The sequence below is a fragment of the Echeneis naucrates genome, chromosome 16 (genome assembly GCF_900963305.1).
Source record: "Echeneis naucrates chromosome 16, fEcheNa1.1, whole genome shotgun sequence".
Lineage (NCBI taxonomy): Eukaryota > Metazoa > Chordata > Actinopteri > Carangiformes > Echeneidae > Echeneis > Echeneis naucrates.
In genome coordinates this window covers 6,887,730-6,909,308 of record NC_042526.1, presented here as the reverse complement: position 1 = coordinate 6,909,308, position 21,579 = coordinate 6,887,730, and the positions used below count along the sequence as shown (strand labels likewise).

Here is a 21,579-nt window from a genome sequence, read left to right as displayed (position 1 = left end):
GCTAACGGCAACACGGACGCATGCGCGAACGGTCGGGCGAGTTAAAGACTTCCAGGGACATGACGTCAAATACGATGCGACCGGAAGTACAACACCAGTTTTGACGACTGGTGTCGCAAAGCTTCACGTTCCTCAGAATAGAATGAGAAATAGAATGAGAATAGTCGGCTTTTCAGCGGCTGTTGGCTGCCGGTTGGTGGACTGCTGACCACGACTAGGCCTCTTGTCTCGGACGGCCACCATCCGATGTTTTTACCACGTGAATAATGAACGAACGACCCGAAGACCCGTAGTTATGTGTCATGAACGAACCAGCCATTCCTACACGGAGAATATGCGACAGAAAGACCCGTTGGTGAACGAATCTGAGCCCGTGGACCGGGAAAAAAAGAACGAATCACCGATTCGAAAAACCAAAACTACTACCATATGTTATTAGTTCTGTAATTACCATGTATTTGCTTGTTAATATTTGGTTGTTGCTAGTATGAAAGTTGTACATATTAACACAAGCGTAACTAATAAAACTAATCATGTCTGAATTTAGTATTCATCCTATTTATTCTTGCTATTTTTAATGCAGACTCAAAGCCATTTTTTTTATGTTGTCAGTGATGCGTCTAATTTTCCAGCTATTACAAGTTAAAATGTGTGAATTCATCTTGCAAATAATTGTTGCTGTTCATTTATTTAAAATCATCGTAACAAGACATCTTTATTGGTCCAAAAAAACTACATAGAAATAATACTCAGTCCAAGTCTCTGCAACAAACACAGTAGCACAAAGCCTGGCTGGGATGAACCTCACAGAGGTTCTCCTCCACAGGCAGACAGATACATCATAGTCCCTTCTTCAACTAAATCTCAGCTCATTTTCCAGTGCATAGATTTTAGCCTTCAGGGCCATCAGCTCACTCTGAACCTTTTTGGTTTTGCTGTTGGTCTGCCGTACTTCATGAAGAATAGCTAAGTCCTGGTTGGGTCCAATATTCAGTGTAACCTGAAGAACAGCAAAAAAAAAATATATATATATATGAATACATAAACATATAGAAAAACAATTAGAAAGTAAATTTTCTACCAACAGCAGCATGAAAGTCTTGAGTGAAAACGTATTGAATTCTGCTTTTCCTAATATGACTACTTTATTTGTTATCTGGACACAACAGGCATGTCATCTTAAAATCATAAATTAACTTTCCAAAAATTGCCAAGAGCAATTTCAGACTACTGGGAAATTCCACATGCTTTTCACCTTGAGCAGCTGTTTTTCAACATCTTTAAATTTCTGTCTTAGATGTTTCAGGTCAGCCTTGAAACCCTCCACCTCCATGACCCTTCTCTTCTCCAATGCTTCATACCGCTGAGTCATTAACTGAAGCCGCTTGGCCATTTTGTCTGAACGCTCCTGCAAAGGGAAATATTTAGAAAGTCGAAAATAACATATGAACAATCAATCAGCGATGTGCATGAATTTTACAAACATAAACATTAGTTCAACTGTAGTACCTTAAATATTTCCCTGCCCACATCCCCCTCCTCTCTAATTTGGGACAGTTCTGTCTCCAGAGTAATACACTGCTCCCTGTACATCTCTGCCAGACGGTGGGCTTGCTTCAGGTCCTCCTGCATTGCCTGTTGAAAAGGCACAAAGTAAAGATAAAGCTTAAGCCAAAGGAAGCTACTGACAGCCCTCATCAAGGGCAAAGGTTGAGAGTATTTAATCTATTTAAAAAAAATTGTAGACTAGCAGGAATGTCTTCTTAATTAAGCTATACATGCTTATCGTTACCTTGAGCTCCTCTTTGTGTGCCTGCTGTGACTCTGACTGAGGCTGTGGGAGGAGCAGGGCAGTCCTGCTGCTTGGCTTCCATGCTCGGCCCAGCTCAGTGCCAGCAGATCCAGCTTTTCTTAGACGGTTGTGGCAGGAGTCCAGTTCCCTCAGCAGTCGGTCCTTCTCTACCATCCAACTCTTCTCATGCCCCCGTGTGTCAAATTTTAGCTGCAAATAATCTTTTGTGCTCTCATACAACAGGTTCTGGGTTCGTTGTAGCCTGAGGAGTCAAATGTGAAAAGAAGTCATGATCATGGACAAACATTATTATCACGCAAAGTATAATTTCAACATTCAGTGTTATCTTGACCAGCAAGCAGAAAGGTATTGATTAATCCAAAAACATAAAAAAAAAACCCTACTTATCAGTCAGTAATGTGATTCGATCCTCGTCTCTCTGCTGCTTTGCCTGTGCCTCCTCTGTTTTAATCCGTTTATCCTCTAGTAGGGACTCCACCTGCTCTTTGGCAAGACGAGTCTGCTCCTCCATCTGAGCCTGTAGCGCCTCCACCTGGATATGCAAGGTACAAAATAAATGACAAGAATGGTGGAATGATGTGTAGCGTATGTGTTCAAAATTATATCAGCTCTTGTCATAAATTTGTAGTGCGTGTTTACACCTGTAGTAACAAAGTCTGGTTGTCGTTCTTGTATTGTTCCAGGCTTTCTCCATTTACCCCTTCTGATGATTTTGTTTTCCTGCCAATCTCTACTTAAATAGACATGTGACAGTCAGGAGAATACACACAAGAATGTTTTTGAGCTGAATATTACCCAATCACTATGATCACTATTTTTTATTAGGATTATATAATTTTAACACAAAATAAAATTGTTTATTGAATAACATAAAAATAATTATATACACAAAATGTTAAACATAATCAAAATAATGCCTGCAGAAGAGTCATTTGCCAGACAAACAAAAAAAACACCAAATAAATAAATAAATAAATTCCAAACCTTTTCTATTCACAGATGGTCTTAACTTTGTCGGCCTGAGACCAACACTTTCTTCTAATCTGGATTGAGGGTTCCTCTGAGTGATAGTAACCTGAAATGTAGTCATAAGTAATGCATTTTTCAAAACATACAGAATCCACCTGATTTCTTCCAACGCTCTCCAGCTTTTTACTTGATATATGTGGAGTTGTCACGACAGGAAAAGCGCAGATCTAAGTAGGGTAGCCAGTGCAGAATTTGCTTTTATCAATTAAACACGTTTGACAAATCAAAACTTTTGCTGTAATAGTGGCATGTGATAATAGGTGTACCTTGTTAGGAGGTTCTTGATGGAAATATGTGATCTCTCCTGCATCCGGACCCACCAGGGTGAGGAGGTGTTGGATTTTCTTCCTGTCCTCCAGCTCTCTGTTCAAGAGTGAGAAAGTTACTATATACATTTATTTGTAGAAGAATGTCCACATCTACTGTGACAAAGCCTTACTTCTATTATGGTTCCACCCACCTGATCTTTAGTCTGTCATTTTCTGCATAAAGCCGGAGAGACTGCTCTCTCTCTTGGAAAAGGTAGACCTGCATGTCACTCAGAGCGTTCTGCAACTCAGCAATCTCTTCCTCCCGCTGTCGTACCTCCTGCTGTAGCTTATGCTAGGTGGATATCCAGAGCAAAGAGATTAACTAAAAGATCAACTATAGAAGGCAGATATACCCCGTTGAAGCTGAAAACCCACCACACATAAAATGTTTCCTAGTTGTATCCTACCTGGTCCTCTGTGATGCCTCTGTATTTATCTAGCATCTGCAGCAGTTCTTCATGTTCCACATCAAACTGGGCAATCTTCTCTCTGTAGAACTCCAGTAGCTCCCTGGATGGCCGCAAGTATGCCAGTCGCTCATTGATCGGGGGTAACGGGGAGTCAGGTTCTCGACCAGGAGTCTGAATGTTGGTTCTGTAGGATGAAAATCTACTTGCATGCATAAACACACATATTTCACACGGGCACTAAATGCTGACTCTATGGTTGCTTTAGCCACTAGAATCTAAGCTTGTGGTGTCAGTAAAGTTTGACTGTTTCAGAGTGTATAGCACATGTACCTGCAGAGGAACAGCAAGCAATGAATGATTAATCTTGCACTTAAAACCACTTAGGGGAAATTCCATGCAAGATAAGTCTTGAGATTGTAACAGCAGGGGACCAGACTGTATCACTCAGAGAAATTACAGCTAAAGGCACTTAATCCTTCTTTCAGTGGGCAATCTACAACAACAACGGTATGTTCTCCTGTGTGTTGACTAAAGGGTCTTACCTGCGTGGTGTTGCATCTTTATTTGGAGATCCCATCCCAGCATGAAACACTGAAAACAAGAGTTAAGTTATGTGCTTCTTCACATTATCATCATGGATATTATGCATATTCAAAAAAACATCTGCGGCATTAGCCACTGAACTGCGCTGAACTATTTACAGCAAAATCCATGTTTGTGACAGCAGCCATCTTTTCACATTCAGTAAAACTTTTATGGTAGCTATATGCCCTTGTCATTGCCTTCACTTACAGTCAATTTCATCCTTTTGGAATATAAAATAAATTCCAGATTAGTTTCCCTGTGGAAAATATAATATTGGCACTTACGTCTGCACTGTTTGTTATAACACGTGTTAATCAATAACACAAATAACATAACTCACAAAATAAATTCTCCCACTTCAGTAAAGTGGGAATACGCTGCCTAGTTTGTAGATGATTTATAATAGATCATTTGTTTGTCTCATATAAAGGCCACAGAGAGGAGCAGAGAAAACGTGATAAAGATTGTAAAAGGTTCATCTCGCTGAGGTTTTATTAACAAAACAAAACTGTCCATGAAACACACACAGTTTTCCACCAGCTCGACTCAACTAAACAGTTTGAAGAAAACTCATGAGGAACAACAGCTCGAAAATCAAACAGATTGGCTGTTGACTTTAACGAAAAGAGGTCATCTAAAACCAATACCGACTGTGATCAGAAGGCAGACAAAACCTGTTTACTACAGCACGGTAAGTTTATCGAGCATTTAAACGATGTGTTTGACTTACATCTGTCACCTTCTGCAGGATTGTTGTCCGTTGCTATCCAGCTTTTGAAAACCGGAAGTTCACGCCTCGTCGTCTTCTTCGTGGAGTACCGAAATAAGATGGCGGTTGTTTGCCGACTAGCGGCAACAATTAAATAAAACGATACACAACGCCATGAAATAGTTCACAATCACTTAATTTCTCATGCCATTCGTGTTGTACATGTGGATAGGTTTTTTTATTTGAAAAGAGTAAACCACGATTAACAATGTCCAGGAGGACAACGGAAAATTATTTTCAGTCGATTTTTAAAAATATGTGTGTATTTTGCGCAGTTATCATCTAGCGTGTATATTGAATTGTTTCCAAAATAGTAATTGTATAAATTAATTATGGATAAAGTTCCCATGTGAACTTTAACCCAGAAGTATTGTCCCTTCAAAATAAAGGCCTAATTTTAATTGTCTGGAGAACACTTTGTTCTCAATTTGCTTCATTTACAGTCAGATTAAAAGTTTTCTCCCCTCTACATTTACCTTGATCATATTTATTCCCAAAACATATCCAACGGTGTTAATCCACCTTTTCCTATGAAAATCCTAACCGGAAGCTCTGATGGGACTAATTTAACACTCAGCTGACCCGGGTCCAAGATCCAGGTCGAGTCCAGTCCAGCTTCACCGGCACAGGAGGGGGAAGTTCCTCAGCTCTTTTGTGTGTCTCCCGCAGAAATGGAGCGGAAAGTCGCTCGGGAATTCAGACATAAGGTAAGACAGTGTGATTAAAAAGGCGCTTTGCGGGCTGCTGGTCCACCTGGCTGTCACCTAACGAGCTCAGGTGCGCAGACACAGGCCAAGGCACAGCAACTAAAATCATTAAGTAATGAGTTTGAATGAGAGACAGCCTGAAAAAAAAGTACAATTGTTGATTAATAATCATGCTTACGAATGAAATATATCAATTAAATATATCACTGAGGGTTAAAATCTGTATAGTTTATCCACTGTACTGCACTATCTATCCATGCCCATTGATATATTTACATATTTACATATTTATTACGGACCATAGCTATTATATATTTGTTTTTATTAGACTGAAACAGCTGCTTTTCCATTAACTGCAAATTCTAACATTTACACAACTTATCTGTTTGGTGATTTATTTATTTTTTTTAATCGCAAGTCTTTTGGCTGTTGTTATTACAATTTCAGCTATAGTAGATCTTCCTAGTTTCCTTGAAACGTTTAAGTGACCATGGTGTAGTCTTACTGTTTTTATTCTATGGCATCCTGCCTTTGTTAGTGTAATGGCTGATACGTGTTCATTTTCTTGCTAGTGTAAACGCACAGCTGAGCCCTCCATGGACAGTCCCAATAAAGTGAATAGAGATTTGATATGTTGGATTCATGATACATGGTTTCATGGATTGGATTCCAATTCTGCTATATTCTCTGGCTTGTGTTGGCATATTATAGCAATACTTTAAGTCCTGTAAAGATAACTGTTGGTACAAGATAACAGAGGAAGAGAACATGATACATTCAGGGCGTTTTCAGCTTCAGGGCATGTTGGGATCACCACACAGCCATCTGTGTTGTGCACAGGCGGGCAGGGTCCCATAATGGTGGCTCTTTTATAAAGGGCATCTTAGTATTGGACAACGTAGACAATGTCAGAGCAGCTGAGCAGAAAAGATGGGGCAATTTATGGGTTTAATTAGAGGCTGAGGGGAATATGCTGCACAATCAGGCTTTGTTTCTGTCTGGAGACATCATCATAGTCATTGAATCTGTGTTTCATTTTGTGCTTGAGTGTGTGGGCCAATCAAAATGTCAAGATTGTTTTTCTGCACTGTAGAAATGGCAGTTTGAGGTTGACTGTTGTTCTTTGGAGGTTTAAATATTCACAACAATCTGTGTGCATATTGAGGCAACTATATGACTATATGGGATGTAGTCCTAGTCTTTAAACATGTCAGTGCTTTTCAAAACCAGCACTTGACAGACTGATCTCTTATTTTATTGGGTTATGGGGCCAAAGTCTAAATTTAATTCAGTAGGAGAGGCTGACTGTGTCTATATACTCTAAATGAGATACATTTATGACAGTCACAACTGCCAAGTCACACACAACGTTGCAATAACCTCACAGCAGGCCCCACAAAGTATAGTTCAATAAATAATGGAAACCTATTTGATCCACCAATGATTTAGCTCTTACATACAAGAAGAGAGAAGTATTTAACATGCTTTTGCTCTGTACAAGAATGACTTTCTAAGTCTTGGAGTTGAGCAGCTAAGAATATCTAAGTTTGGAGTTCACGCTGTTCAAGATGAAGTGTGTGTGTGAAGGGTTGGTGTGAATATTCACCTCTGTTTGTGTCTGAGATGTAAGATGACACTGCCGTCCTTCCCACTGCAGCCTCTCCTCAGCTGTGCTACCATTAATCCCTCCCAGTGGTTGTGTTTAATAGGAAAAGGCAGCTTGTTACACCTGTTTCACTCCAAGGAGACTGATCAGCCTCAAGCCGTGTTTTAGAAGAACTTTTCAATTTGACTTAGAAAAAACAAACACAAAATCTTACTTCAGGTGTGAAGCTAGCAGCCCTAGAAAGATTTAGTCAGTAAGAGGGAAATGTGTTACATCAGTGATTGGCCGAAGCGTTTCCTCAAAACTATCCTGCTGCAGCTGAGTTGCCATCAGGTTTGTATGATTCTTACACACACACACACACACACACACACACACACACACACGGTTCGGACCCTGTAGCATTGACAGGACCACAAGAGAGATGTACAGTGTGTCAGTGAGCTGATGTTTTCTCTGATGCAGCAGCGAGTAAAAAGATGGCACCAGATGTTTGCCTTGTGTTGCAGGTGGAGTTGCTGATTGAAAATGAAGCAGAGAAGGATTACCTGTATGATGTCCTCCGCATGTATCACCAGTGAGTACTGTCCATCACCTCTGTGTCTGCAGCAGGTCACATTGTCTTATTCATTTTACATCTGTACATTCAGTCCACGGTTCTCCTGTGTGAACACACTCTTTTGTTAGTTATTAAGTGTGCTGTGCTATTGACTAACTGCCACTTTGATCATTTTCTCCCCATGGAAATATGAAAATGGGTAAAATCTCAGATGAAAGGATACATTGGTTCTCAATAATATTAAGTGTTGCGGAAATTTTCTTGTCTTATTTAAAAACAACCAAATGAACTTTCCAACTTCTATGAACCCCATTTAACTTTTTCTTGTTTAATAATCAATAGCCATTAACTTTGTTTCAGTCGTTCTGCTGCACGTACACCTGTTTTCTCCATCTTGGTTTCTGATGACAAGCTGGTCCCAGTAGGATGGGTGTGGGTAGGGGGGTAATGGTCTCGGTTTCAATTAATCTTCATACAGAGGCAGAGCTCAGTGGCCCAATTGGTTAAGCCTCCAAGCAGTTTCCACTGTGCCCCGACAAGCGTGGCCAGTTTTCCACAAAAGCTCTTTTTATGTTCCTCCAAACAGAGCTGAAATGGTGCCCATTAATAATTCAATGAGAAGGCAAAGAGGACAAATGCAGTAGTTATGCAGTAGTTTTTATTTTGCCGCTTTACCTGTAGTTCAATTTCATTATTTCTTTCGTTATAAAAGATAGGTGATTGGATTTTCTTGTTACAATTTTGTCATATAGAATATATTTAAATATTGAAATTAGAAATGGGTGGTTAGAGGAGAAGGATGATCTTTTTGGCTGATTGTATCCCTTTCAGTGTAAGAAAACATGGCTGTATTGTTGCAATTATCAATTATTTCAAGTAAAAAAGGTAAAATAATAGTGACAAAACAAATTACATCTTTAGGATGATTTCTATCAAAATGTTTTATGTAGTTTGTGTTTAGGTCTCCATAAACATCATTAGGGCCGGTCAAAAATTATTTACTGCCTTAAACTTTTGCATTTCCTTCTCTCATTTTTAGTGCATATTTCTAATGCAAACCATATTCTTTCAAATTTGTGCTTGCAGCTGATAAGTACAGACTTGGAAGCCACTTTGTTTTTAACAGAGGATTTCGTAATATTTTGTGTTTTACATCAAAAGTAGAAGTTCTTATAGGTCGATTTAAATCTAAAGTTATCCCTCTTTTATTTCTTCAGATCCATGGATTTGCCGGTGCTGGTTGGGGACTTAAAGCTGGTAATTAACGAGCCCAAGCGCCTGCCCCTGTTTGACGCCATCCGACCCCTCATCCCACTCAAACACCAGGTGGAGTACGACCTGCTCACTCCAAAGAGGTCACGGTGAGTACAGCATGAAATGTATTCAATTGTATGAAATTGTAATGTTAGGCTATCCATATACATTGTGTTTTGCATCACCATTTACGTCTCTCCTGGGCGAGCAGGAAACTCAAAGAGGTGCGTTTGGATCGGGCACATCGAGATGGACTGGGCTTGAGTGTCCGAGGAGGGCTGGAGTTTGGTTGTGGGCTCTACATATCACAGATTGTCAAAGATGGTCAGGCCAATAATGTTGGCCTCCAGGTATATTCCTATAAACTGTTTGTTTTCACAATTTTTTATTTATTTTTTTTATTATACAAGAAATTGTGGTTTCAGTTCAAGTACCACATGAGTATGTATTTAAATACCAGGATCCACTATGGGGGGTAAAGCACCAAGTATGTTAAACTCATAGAACTTGAATGCTTTAAACTCATGGTCCTGACTCACCCAGATGGAGGTAAAACAAACTGCTCCAGTCAAAAAAGATGTTTATGTTCTTACCTTCATGCAGATCAGACAGAATGCTTCCCTGAGACACTCTTAAATATGACATACTAACAGAGTATAAAGAAAGTCCACCTAATGTCTATTGCTACTGGTTTTAGATTATAAATCACTTAGAGTAAGAGATCCTGCAGATTAATAGATCGTAGAGTGGCTCCTGTGTTCACACGAAAGAGGATTACATTATTGGAGAAGCACCAAATTCTTCTGTTGTTTGACCTTTATATAATTAAAATGAACATTTCATTAATCTTTATTTATAGGTTGGTGATGAGATTGTTCGCATCAATGGATACTCCATCTCCTCGTGTATCCACGAGGAAATCATCAGTCTTATCAAGACGAAGAAGATCGTGTCACTCAAAGTTAGGCGTACGTCAAGCATAGCAACAGCAGCATGACTCATGTGCATTTAAGTTATTATTGCTTAGCATAAGCAGCATCTGTCATTTGATTAAATTAGTTTTTCGTATCTTTGCAGATGTGGGGATGATTCCAGTGAAAAGGTAAGAAAATGAATATGGTATTATAGCATTTATTTGTTGTTAAATGGATTTTATTTCTTCAGCTCTTCAGAGGAGCCCCTGAAATGGCAATTTGTCGACCAATTTGTGTCTGAGTCAGGGGTGAGAAATGGTTTCTTTTTTCTTTTTTTTCCCGTGGCATGTTTTGTCCAATTTTTGTAGTTTTCAAAAGTCGTATGACAGCTGGTGGGCTTCTTTCTCCTTTATCTGTTCTCTTTTTAACCTCCCAGGACAAAAAGAACAGCATTGCAGGCTTGGCATCCATTGGAGGGAAGGAGATCAAAGAGAAGAAGGTTTTCCTCAGTATCATTGGTACAAAGGGTATAGGCATCAGCATATCCAGTGGTCCCACACAGAAACCTGGAATCTACATTAGTAATGTGAAGGCAGGCTCCATGTCTGCAGAAGTTGGGCTTGAGGTAATTGCTTGATTTTTTTTTTTTTTTTTTTTTTTTTTTTTTAAATATATACAAGGTTTGAACTCATTTTCACTAATGAACTGTATTAATGCCACTTATCAATTACAGATTGGAGACCAGATTGTGGAGGTGAATGGGGTGGATTTCACCAATGTGGACCACAAAGAGGTGAAATGTACTCATTATTATTTACAACACTCAGACTTCAAATCATATTAGTGAGATTTGTAATGATTATACATACACTGTACATTTTTGTCCAAAGCTTTTAATGTCTTTTAATGATGATTTCACAGCCTGATGATTACAAATGTATTTCATAGGATGTAAAACATTAATTGCATAATTTTAAATCTTTTTGTTATTATATTTCCAGGCCGTGAGAGTCCTGAAGAGCAGCAGGAATTTGACAATTACTGTTCTGACAGGAGCTGTAAGTACCACAGCTGCATTATTTATTAATTCATCTTCTACCGCTTATCTGTTTCCGGTTTGTGGGGGGTGCTGGAGCCAATCCCAGTTCACACTTGGTGAGGGCGGGTTCATCCTGGACAGGTCACCAGTTCATTACAGGGGCAGCACACAGAGACAGATCTAGACCAGTAACCACGCACACTCAGACCTACAGACAATTTTAGAGTCACCAATTAACCTACACATGCATGTCGATGGACGTTGGGAGGAAACCCACACAAACCCCATACAGAAAGGCTCCAGGCCCGGGAATCGAACCTGCGACCTTCTTATTGTGGGACAACAGTGCTGACACTGCCTCCTTGTGAAACATTTTCAGTGTAAATGCAATTGTGTGGAGGGGAGTTTTTGCGTTTCCATGGGTGCAAGGACCTGTTGATCTCTTTTTGCTTTAATTGTGATTGAAGACTCTGAAGTCTTCAAATTTGTTTTTGCAACAATAAGCTTTTACAAACCCATACAACATAATATCTCTACGTCTATGCACGTTTTTCTTATGGTATACATATAGTGCTTAAAGAAATTGTTCACATGGTAAAGATCAGTGACTCTGAGGTTGTGTGAGAGTTTATGTGAACAGATTTCCCTTAATTGCATATCTGGGAGACTTGTTTGGACTTGCTCAAGTCTCTACAGAGTCAAAAAGTTTAAAGGCCTCAGCTGCTGATTGTCTCTCTGGCTTTTGTCACTCTCTCAGGGCAGCGAGTTGTTTATGACAGACGAGGAGCGTCTGGCAGTTGAGGCCCGCAGGGAGCTGGAGAGGCAGGAGCTGATGCACCAGAAAAGGGTGGCACTGGAGACCAACAAAATCATTAAAGAGCAGCAGGAGAAGGAGAGGCAGTGAGTGAAGAGGGAAAAACTTTGTACAGTTAACCTTGTTTTCTTACAGCAGGCTATAGTGCCTTTCTTCCAACACGCAAAAAGACAGTAACTCTGGTAGATTGACGTTCATATTAAACCACACCTCTATTATCAGAACACTATTGTCATTCAACCTTCAGTTCCTAGTAATACACGTCACGACTAGCAGGCCATATTTATGTTGAAGCTGCTCAGATTATTTTCAGTGTGAAAAATAAAAGTCATGCAGTTTGTTTTTATTTATTGTTGACCTTAGAAATGTGTACAGTAAAGCAACTATTGGGTCGAATAATCAGTTTGGGAGTTACTGTAGTGAGATACAGTCAGTCTAAAGTTAAAAATCATCATCCGAATAACAAATGCATTGACCTACGTCAAAAAAAAAAAAAAAAAAGTTCCAGCAATTTCTCTGTGTGTTTGAAACTGGTCTCCTTTTTGTCCAGATTCAAACAACATTCAGGACCAATTTTCAGTAGCTTGCTAGGCTTTTATTCTCCTGAATTCTTATATTCAAATAGTTGAATCGCCATTTGGGGCTTTTCATTTCCTTCCTTTAATCACTTAACAGGACATCAAAACAAGGTTTTCTACAATTTGGCCAGAAGCATCACTCATTGATCTAGCAGCATGCATCTCCATAAATTATCAACAAGTAAATAAGTTATTTTCCTTCTATCCTGAAGACCTTCATATAATTTCTGTGTAGCTATATCCTGCATATGCCTATATTTATATTCTTGTTACAAAATCATTTTCACGTTTTGGTCAGGCGTTCATAAATCCAGAGGACCCACTACATTTTCTCTTTGCTTTAATGCCACCAATCTCTCTGAATGAATAACTGGACCTCATATAACATTTTGCTGCTCTCGGTAACAGCTATAAACTGGATAAGTCATAAATTCTATATTTTATATTGTAGCATGCTTTGTGGAGAGAGTTTGACGTTGAAACGCTGTTGTGTTTAACAGGAGAAAGATGGAGATTTCTCAGAAAACTGCAGAAGAAGAAGAGCGCTATAAAAAAGAGATGGAGAAGTATAAAACTGTTTGTCGATAAAGTGAAAATACAGTAACGTTTTGATACTTACTCTTACACACCTCACTTGACCATCCTGTGTAGGATTGAGGCTATGGAGAAGAAGCACACTAGGGAATGGGAGGAGGACTGGGGCACAAAGGAGAGGTCCAAGAGCCCTAAGAGCATCCATGCTCCAAAGAGCCCATCACCTGCCCCACCAGATGTAAAAACTACCCCGACTCAAAAGGCCAAGAGCTCTCGTAAGGGCACCTGATCGTCTTTTCTCCTCAAAATGCATGGATTTTCTACTTGCTTCTGAATGTATTTATTGACGGCATTGCATCTTTAATCCACCTTATTCCACTCTTTTGTCTGCATGCTCTTTGTTTGTCACTGCTGTTTGCTGTGCTGCATGTTGTGGCTCCTTCACAGCAGCAGATGAAGAAAAGGGAGACGCACAAGTAAGTCTGGAGAATGAACCGCGCAGTGTCACAGCTGTTGTGGGATGATTGTTTGCGCAAGCCAGGATATGCACAATCTGGTTTCATATTTCCTTTGACAACCAAAATGTAGCTGTTGGAGTTCTTCGCCAAATGCTGCGAAAAACTTGGTTATAAAGAACGTTTCGTCTAATCGGACTGGTAATTTTTTCTGAGTGGTTTGAGGCTTTTTAGAGTATTGTTTTTATGAACAGACACCCTTCTTGGAGTTTCCTGAGACAGAGACTTTGGTTCTGATTTGATGTACTTGTGACCCATTTCATCTGCTTCCTTAGCATTTGGCTGGTTTTATCGATATGAAGGGAAACTTCCTTCGATTCGCAAGGTACTGTCAACTGTGTGAGTTCAGTGTGGCGTTAGATTTGTGTTCCTCCTTGTTTTTACAACTTTCTTATGTCATCATGACAAGGTGGTGGTGATTATGTATTTCAGAACAGTGTTTTTATGTTTGTTTTTTTTAACTGAAAGGTATTTGCGATGTCACCAGTGATTTCTGCATGTCATAGTGTTTGTGTGTGTGTGTTGTCGAGTGGCAGTTTACGCCGTTCTGTTTTACATTTTCTAACCGATAATACCTCAGAAAGGAGAAAAGAAAAAGAAAAAGAAGAAAGTGTCGAACACAGACACACTGCAGGAGCAGAGAAAAAGCAAAAAGGAGATGGAGTTTGAGCTGAAACTCGCCAAGGAGAAGGAAGAGATGTATGAACGAGAGAAGCAACTGAAGATCAATAGGCTGGTACAGGAGGTATGAAAGGAGGCGTTTGAACTTTAGAGTGTCCCTGAAAGTGGATAAATCCACTGGATTAGTTTGATATTTATGATGCCCTTGATAGCCATGTGTTGGCTATAACTTATTAGCCCCCTGTCATGCAGTATGTGAAGTCTTATGTTGCCTGACCAAACCTCTACATCAGGTTTCAGAGACGGAGAGAGAAGACCTAGAGGAGTCTGAGAAGGTACAACACTGGGTGGAGCGTCTTTGTCAGACTCGGTTGGAGCAGATCTCCTGTGTGGAGAATGAATCCTCAGAGGTACAGAGTGAGACTTCCTCTGTCAAAACCTATAACCTAAGCAAACTATGTTGGCATTTATTTCAATTTGAATGTCATGTTTCATCAGAAACAAGGAAGCTGAAAATGCCAAGAGTTTAATTTTACTTCTCAATCCAAAGTGCCTTTTGAATCAAGTGCATTAATTAGGGAGGGATGAAGGAACAAAAACATGACTTGTTTCTGAGGTGAGAAGAATAATAACATAAGGTGAAACATTTTTTGTGTCACTGATTTTAAGCTCTCCCCGCCACGTTCTCCTGCCTCTGAGCCAAAGGTGAAGCGATTCGCTGGTGGCCTCCACCTGGCCACCACTGATCTAGATGACATTAACCTGGATGACGTTGATCAGAGCCTGAGGGGCCCTCTGAAAAGGCTGGCCCCCACCCAACCCAGTACTAGCCAGCCTCCTCCTCCCTTGCCTCTCCCTCCACCCTCTCCTAAGCTGAATTCTACCATACCAAGGTACTCCCCTCCTCCTCCTCACCCTCGAGCATCGCCACAGCATCATTCTCCGTCTCCACCCATCACTAGGAAACCTCCCTCTGCTCCATCTTCCTTGGCCAACAAGGGGCGGAGGCCTCACCCTCAGCCTTACTCTCCCCAAGGCCATCTGCCTACCCCACCTTCCTCCCACTTCCCTCCGCCTCAGTCATCGTGGCCTCCCTCCTCCCCTCAACCTGCTCCACAGCCTCCGCTGCCACCCCCGCCTCCTCCTCCACCGCCTCCGCCACCTCCTCCTCCACCACCTCCACAACACTCTGAAGTAGGCACCCACAGCGCATACCGCCACCATCATCACCATCACCGTCACCCCCAACAGCAGCCTCCTAGTCCTCCACAGCACAGGAGTGAGTGGGAGTCAGGCGGCTATCTCCCAAGAGGAGGAATTTACTCATCAAACGCCAGTGAAATGTCCTACCCCCCTAGTCCAAAGGTTAGAGATTCTCATTTCAGAGGGGGGATATATTCGACAGTGTGTTTCCCAGCTGTGCTCTTAATTTAGTTAAGTTTGAGTGTTCAGTTAATCCCTTTTTTTTTTTTTTTTTTTTTTTTTTTTAATTTATGATGAAAAGTTGCATCAGCAGCTTGAAATATAAATATATATATATAGTTCAGAGTTCATGTATTTTCAGTACTTGCTGTGGAGTCAATTTTTTTTATTTATTTATTTTTTTAACTCACAATTTTTTGTGCCCCGTCTTTTATGTATTGGCATATTTTATGCATGGAGAGAGTTGCGTCATAATTGCTTGATGGAATTGAAGGTCACAAATTTACAATTTTCTTCCAGCTGAGGGTAACGCGTTCCCAGATGCAGTGAATATCAGTGATTGATTATGTTCGGGTGGTCTGTAAGGCTGAGTAGGGGGGTTGCATGGTGTGTGTAGTTGAGAAGAACGCAGCATGCAGGTATGGGTGTGTTTGTAGCAGTGTTTCTGCAGTGGGCTGCATGGACCAGCAGGCTGAAATATTTTTATTTCACTGTTAGGTAATGAGAAATACATCCAACTTAAGTCACATCTCCTCTACCAGCACTCCCTTGGTGAGTCTCCTTCAGTAAGAATAGCGTGTCACGTTTTCTTTTAAGATGATAAAAAAAAAAAAAAAGGAAGCTTTGGAAATGACTATGTCCAACAAAGACTTTATTTAGTTGTTGCTTAGAACTGTGGTCTTTTCCCACTAGCAACTAGCTCCTAGTCCTCCAAACCAGAGGCGTCAAATGGCCCCCGTCATGTCTAAACCTGTTATGCTGCCTCAGTCGCAGAGCCACCGACCGGATCCTCACAGAACCGCGCTCCGTTCTGATGGTCTGGTATGAGACACACAACACGACAGAAATGTACTGCCAGCATAAAACTTTTTTTGCAGTTAACTAGGGTCATAAAGCATTTTGACATCTTGCACAGTATGCCATCGTCTGGCTGATAGATTAATCTCAGCAGTTTCTCCAAGTCCTGGCGAGACTTTCGGACTCACCAGCTGTTTCCCAGAGACCCAGTCTGGTTATTAGATCAGACAGGGGAACCATTCACCTTCCTGTCAAAAAGCTGTGATTAAACAGAAGCACAGTATTTATTTGTGAAACTGCTGTTGCACTGAAGCAGTCAAAGAGCAACCGCCTCTCTTAAGAAACCTCTGCTCCACATTAAAGAGTCTCTAAGCGACTCCAAAAAGCCAAAGAAGTGGGACACCATACCATAAATCATCCTGGCAAGCAAACAACTATTCTAGTGATGCTGTACAGTTCTCTTGGTTTTATTTGTTCAATTTAAAATGTGGCCATCTACGACAATTGAATGAGAATGCTGCTCATTTATGCCTACCACGAAAACCATATGGTAGTGTTGACATTTGCTTACTGTCACCAAATCTCAAGAGAAGACAAAGTTGCCTTTTCTCATCCTAAAAAGTATTTCCAGTCAAAGTTTTCATTACCTCGGAATTGGGATATATTTTTAATAATTACAAAGATGTGATGTGGACGTTTAACATTTCCTAATAATCTTAGTGAGTAGTAGTAACTTGTCACCTCGATTGGGTGATGAGTAAGTGTCCATCAGGGTGGCTTAAAGTGGCTGTGTAGAGTAGCACTGTTCAACTTCAGACATGCCAGCGTTATAGGATATAGTCAGAATTCAAACTGATTTCAAATATTCAACCAGAGAGAGCAGTGAATTATTTTTCAACCTAATAAAGTGAGCAAGTTCTTTCACTTCTCTCTTTGACTGTTCGTTAAAAGCTGTTACCTGCTCTTTTATTTCAGCCTCCAGAAATGCTGAAACGGATGGTGCCTTTCAACTCGTCTTTTAAATCAAACAACAAAAGACAAGTAATCCAACCCTATAACCACCACTCTGTGATTATTCCTGATTGCTTTTTCCCTCTTCATTATTTTTCTTCTCTGCATTCATTCATCATGGTTCACTAGAGATTCATGTCTCCCCCTGTATTTTTTATTTTTTTTTTCTTCATTCTGTCCCCTCTCTGCTGGCTGGGAAGTCCCCTTTATGTCCAACTGTGAACCTTATGCATGACTGCACTTTGATTGATTTGAAGCGCATTGTAGTATGCCACTGTGAACTACTCTACATGGACTGGTGCAGTGACCTTTAGGAAAAGGAAAGTTTTATTTTCCCTTTGTGTCAACTACTTTTCCACACACCACATCACCTAAATAGTTTGGGCTGATTTCAGCCGCAACAAACAAAATCCAGTCACTTATTTTTCCTGCCCAATGTAAAGCTGGAACACGAGGAAATGAATACTAGGCTAAATTAATGTTTTGCCTTGTGAGTAGCTTTGCCAGTCATTACAGCAAAGTAAATGTGATGTCTGTTCCCTGAGAGCTTTTAGTCTGATTCCATCCCCCTGCCATGAAAGTAAATGGCTCTGTGTGTCATTATTGAATAAAGGTGTTTGGCTTTAAAAGCCGCTGTGCTTTTTGAATCAAAAGCTCAGAGTTTCCATTTATTATGGGTGTTATTAAAACGTACATATGTAATTGGTTGTCAAAGGAAATCTGGCCAGCACTTGATGCAGTGATTTGTTCCCAAGTTAAAGTTCAGATATTTCTAACCAACGCACTTCCTTCTGTGCTCTGTGTGTTAATTCTTTGGACCAGTTTTAATGAACTGGATGTTGATTCTCTTTCAGGGATTTCAGAAATATGAGGAAGATTTCGATCCCTACTCAATGGTATTGTATGCCTGATTTAATTCGCACCACAGCAATACAGAAAATGCAGTAAACATTCAGCATCGCAAGATTAAAGAATGAGTTATTTTAATAGCAGTCTTAAAACGGGCATTGCTACAACAATAAAAGATGCACAAATGTCAACATGAGTCTGTAGCTTCTGAATATAAACTCTCTTGGCAACTGTTAGAAATGTGATGGAAATCTCTTTTACACACAGCTGCACTAATGGAGTTAAAAGGGAATTTAGCAGTATTCAAGTAGTTTGAACAAATGAATAGGCTCATTTCTGGTGTAATATTGGTAATCTGGTATATTGTACAAGTGATTTGTTTTAATATGGTACTAAGATGCTTCACCTGTTCAGGGAGGTGCACCTCATCCGTAATCTTATTGTTTTGTTCAATCTTTTTTTCCTTTTGTGGTCAGTTCTCGTCAGAACAGATTGCTGGGCGAGATGTGAGACTGCTGAGAATCAAAAAGGTACAGCAGCGCGTGTTCACTTCAGATGACTAAATCCACTGATGAAAAGAATCTCATGTCACTTTAGGTAAGAGTTTCCGAAAGATGAATGATGCTGATGTTTTGGTTCTTCTTCAGGCTGGACAGCTGGATGTTGCTTTGGAGGGGGGAGCAGATTCTCCTTTGGGGAAGTTGGTGATATCTTCCGTGTATGAAGGCGGTGCTGCAGATAAACACGGTCAGTTTCTTTGAATGATGACCTGTGAGCTATTAACCCTGTGAGATTAATCATGATGGGTTTTTTTACACTGAAATAGATGGATGTACATTCCTCAGTCTTGTGGCTTTATTATTAGGATCTGTGTAATTTAGAGATGATCTTTAAAGGTGTGTCTATTTGTAGGTTTTGATAATTCTCTCATAATTGTCTTTAAGCAAATCTCTGCTGCATAAACTGCTTTTCTACAGTTTTGTTCATCCCATTTATATCAGTAAGGGAAGTTCAAGTACAATTCATCAACACAAGAGTTAATATTTCTATAGACTCTTCTTCCTCCACAGTCACTTAAGCAAAATCTCAGGCAACATAGTTTTACTGCAAACAGACTGAGACAGAAAACAAGCCTACCGGACATCTGTTCCTTTGAGAATAGAAAGCAAATCGTGATCTTGGGGCTACAGAATGTGATTTATTTATTTGCAGTAAGACAATCATTACCATCTCCATGGTGAAACATTATAATGTGTCATTTGGCTCACCACCAGAATATCAGTATGCCACACTCAATGATATTTCTGTATGTAAACAGTTTTGATTTATTGATCCATTACAGCTCTCATTTTCCTCCTTTGTAGGGGGCATCGTACCAGGGGATGAACTTATGGCAGTTAATGGGAAGATCCTGATTGATGCCACACTGAATGAGGGACAAAACTCTCTGGCTAGAGCGTGGAATAGTGGAGGGGTATGACTCAGAGTACAGTTACAATGAAATCTACACTGAATGTATTGATTACTATCCACTAACAATTCAGATGAATTGTTTGGTCTTGCGCTCATACGTTTTATTTGATTCATCATTGTTTGTACACTCAGGACTGGATTGATGTTGTGGTTGCTGTCTCACCCCCCAAAGACTATGAAGATGAAGTGTAAGAAATCCACCTGATTTGTTCTTTTTTTTTTTTTTTATTCAGAACACAGACATTGAGTATCATATTTAAATACAATTATGTGTGTGCACGTGTATGCAGCCCAAAGTCAGCATCAGTCAGTCCCACTGTGAACAGAAAGGTGTTTGAAGGCAGTGCAACACTGTACAGACACGGCTACCTGCTTCAGCACTAGCCTTCTCTCTCCTCCCGGTAATCTACGTTGTCTTCAAGCCTCCTCTTCTTCACTGCACGTCTCAGAGAGGATGTTTGCTGTGGTATTTGTTTTTGTTCCTGAGCACATGTGACAGTCTCTCTGTCAATCAGATGAAGGCAGATATGCAGAGTATGTCTGTAGCCGTCTCCTCTCACCTGCCAGATTTATGTATTACCGATATGGCTTGGCTGGTTGCATGAAGAGCTAGTGGGACAGTGAAGGTACACAGCTCATACAGAATGTACTTTTTTTTTTTTTTTTTTTCAAACCTTCAGACAGCCGGTTTTTATTGCAGCAGCATTTGCTGACCAAGCTACAGCTATGCTGTTTGTGTGAAGACATTTTTAACCAATGTAATCAGTGACAGCTCCAACATATATCTGCCAAATCCTGCCCCAGTGAGCCACATATAAACACACACATACATACATACATACATACATGACCTGAGTGGTATTTTCCATGCCATCAAGTCATGGTCGCACATAAAAGCAGCCTAGGACTCCTGCCAGCCTTCAGCAGTTGTTCTGATTGATGTTGTTCAACTGGACTGTTGCATGTTCTGACATACAGAGACACCAGGTGGTGCTGTAGCAAGGATCTCGGATCAGCTCCAACAGTTGAATCAGGGCTATTATTGGATTGGATATAATAGATAAAATAGAAAAACACGGAAGAAGTAATTTTTGCTGTTTAAATTCTTAAGTCCAGAAAAAAAGAAGAAATCCTGGGTTCAGTTTAAACCCGTTATCTAGTTTTTAACACTCACCTGCATGCATGTTGGTCTGTTGTGCTTAATGTGCAGTGATTAGTGAACATGGTACAACGAACAGGGTTTTTTAGCCCATAACTGCCAAAAGCCAACCTGACAGAATTACTTGTTATTTTTTTTTTAATTACTTTCTCTTTTCCTGCAGGACTTTCTTCTAATCTCGTCAACAGCCTGCCAAGAAAAGCAGACTAAGAACGTTTTTATTCGGCATGGACTCACCGTCATATTTGTCCCACTGAAATAAGACGGTTTCCTCTTTATTACCATTTTCCCAGCCAGAAATCGAGATTTTAAGATGGTCTTTTTCTTTTAACTCGACATTACAGGGTGACTCAAAATCACTTTGGATCATGTGTCAATAAGGTCTCATTCTTCAGTCAATATGCAGCATTGCCATCTGGTTTAGTTTAGTGATTGCTTGTATCAATATTTAGTTCCCCAGTACTCATGGTAACCATGGACATGGCTGAGCTCATTAAGATATGCATGACCTTTCTGCAGACCTTTGTCTTATCCATCAGTAATGGAAAAAGTGCTTGTTAAAACAGACCATAATCAACAGCATTTCATTTGCCCCTTTCAAAGCCCAATAAAGGACTGCTCACAAACACAGAGACAGGGTAGTCATGTGCTGTATACACTTTTTTTTTCTTTGCTCCCTCCTTTGATTGTGTGTTGTTGTTTGTTTTTTTTTTTTGTTTTGTTTTGTTTTTGTTAGTCCAATCTATCATTCATATGTTGTTGGGTCTTAGTTTTAGATTTCTGACTTGTGGTATCCTTATTTAAGATGA

General features: G+C 40.1%; 2 protein-coding genes across 6 annotated transcripts; one reads left to right on the top strand and one right to left on the bottom strand.

Moving 5' to 3' along the window:
* Positions 1 to 704: 704 nt before the first annotated feature.
* ccdc77 (coiled-coil domain containing 77) lies at positions 705 to 5,009 on the bottom strand. 4 transcript variants are annotated; one of them, XM_029523389.1, is made up of 12 exons: positions 4,879 to 5,009; positions 4,106 to 4,154; positions 3,561 to 3,762; positions 3,303 to 3,445; positions 3,109 to 3,205; positions 2,798 to 2,888; positions 2,455 to 2,546; positions 2,197 to 2,345; positions 1,793 to 2,054; positions 1,510 to 1,635; positions 1,256 to 1,408; positions 705 to 1,000 (listed from the first exon to the last, which is right to left on the bottom strand). In XM_029523389.1, exons 2-12 carry the CDS (start codon positions 4,138 to 4,140, stop codon positions 854 to 856), a joined length of 1,497 nt encoding a protein of 498 aa, XP_029379249.1. In that variant the 5' UTR covers positions 4,141 to 4,154; positions 4,879 to 5,009; the 3' UTR covers positions 705 to 853. The 4 variants fall into 4 exon arrangements, with proteins under 4 accessions (XP_029379249.1, XP_029379250.1, XP_029379251.1 ...); XM_029523390.1 differs by having other exon boundaries at positions 2,455 to 2,543; XM_029523391.1 differs by having other exon boundaries at positions 3,561 to 3,747; positions 4,879 to 4,953.
* Positions 5,010 to 5,500: 491 nt separating this feature from the next.
* Positions 5,501 to 21,404, top strand: ush1c (Usher syndrome 1C). 2 transcript variants are annotated; one of them, XM_029523548.1, is made up of 26 exons: positions 5,501 to 5,624; positions 7,740 to 7,807; positions 9,007 to 9,150; positions 9,255 to 9,393; positions 9,903 to 10,011; positions 10,121 to 10,145; positions 10,208 to 10,265; positions 10,394 to 10,582; positions 10,691 to 10,750; positions 10,959 to 11,015; positions 11,754 to 11,896; positions 12,889 to 12,954; positions 13,040 to 13,197; positions 13,713 to 13,762; positions 14,018 to 14,182; positions 14,352 to 14,468; positions 14,728 to 15,423; positions 15,979 to 16,032; positions 16,174 to 16,302; positions 17,254 to 17,319; positions 18,144 to 18,185; positions 18,615 to 18,668; positions 18,786 to 18,885; positions 19,503 to 19,612; positions 19,744 to 19,799; positions 20,934 to 21,404. In XM_029523548.1, the coding sequence occupies exons 1-26, from the start codon at positions 5,589 to 5,591 to the stop codon at positions 20,944 to 20,946; spliced, it is 2,904 nt and encodes a 967-aa protein (XP_029379408.1). In that variant the 5' UTR covers positions 5,501 to 5,588; the 3' UTR covers positions 20,947 to 21,404. The 2 variants fall into 2 exon arrangements, with proteins under 2 accessions (XP_029379408.1, XP_029379407.1); XM_029523547.1 differs by lacking the exon at positions 5,501 to 5,624 and adding an exon at positions 7,346 to 7,563.
* The last annotated feature ends 175 nt before the right edge of the window (positions 21,405 to 21,579 follow it).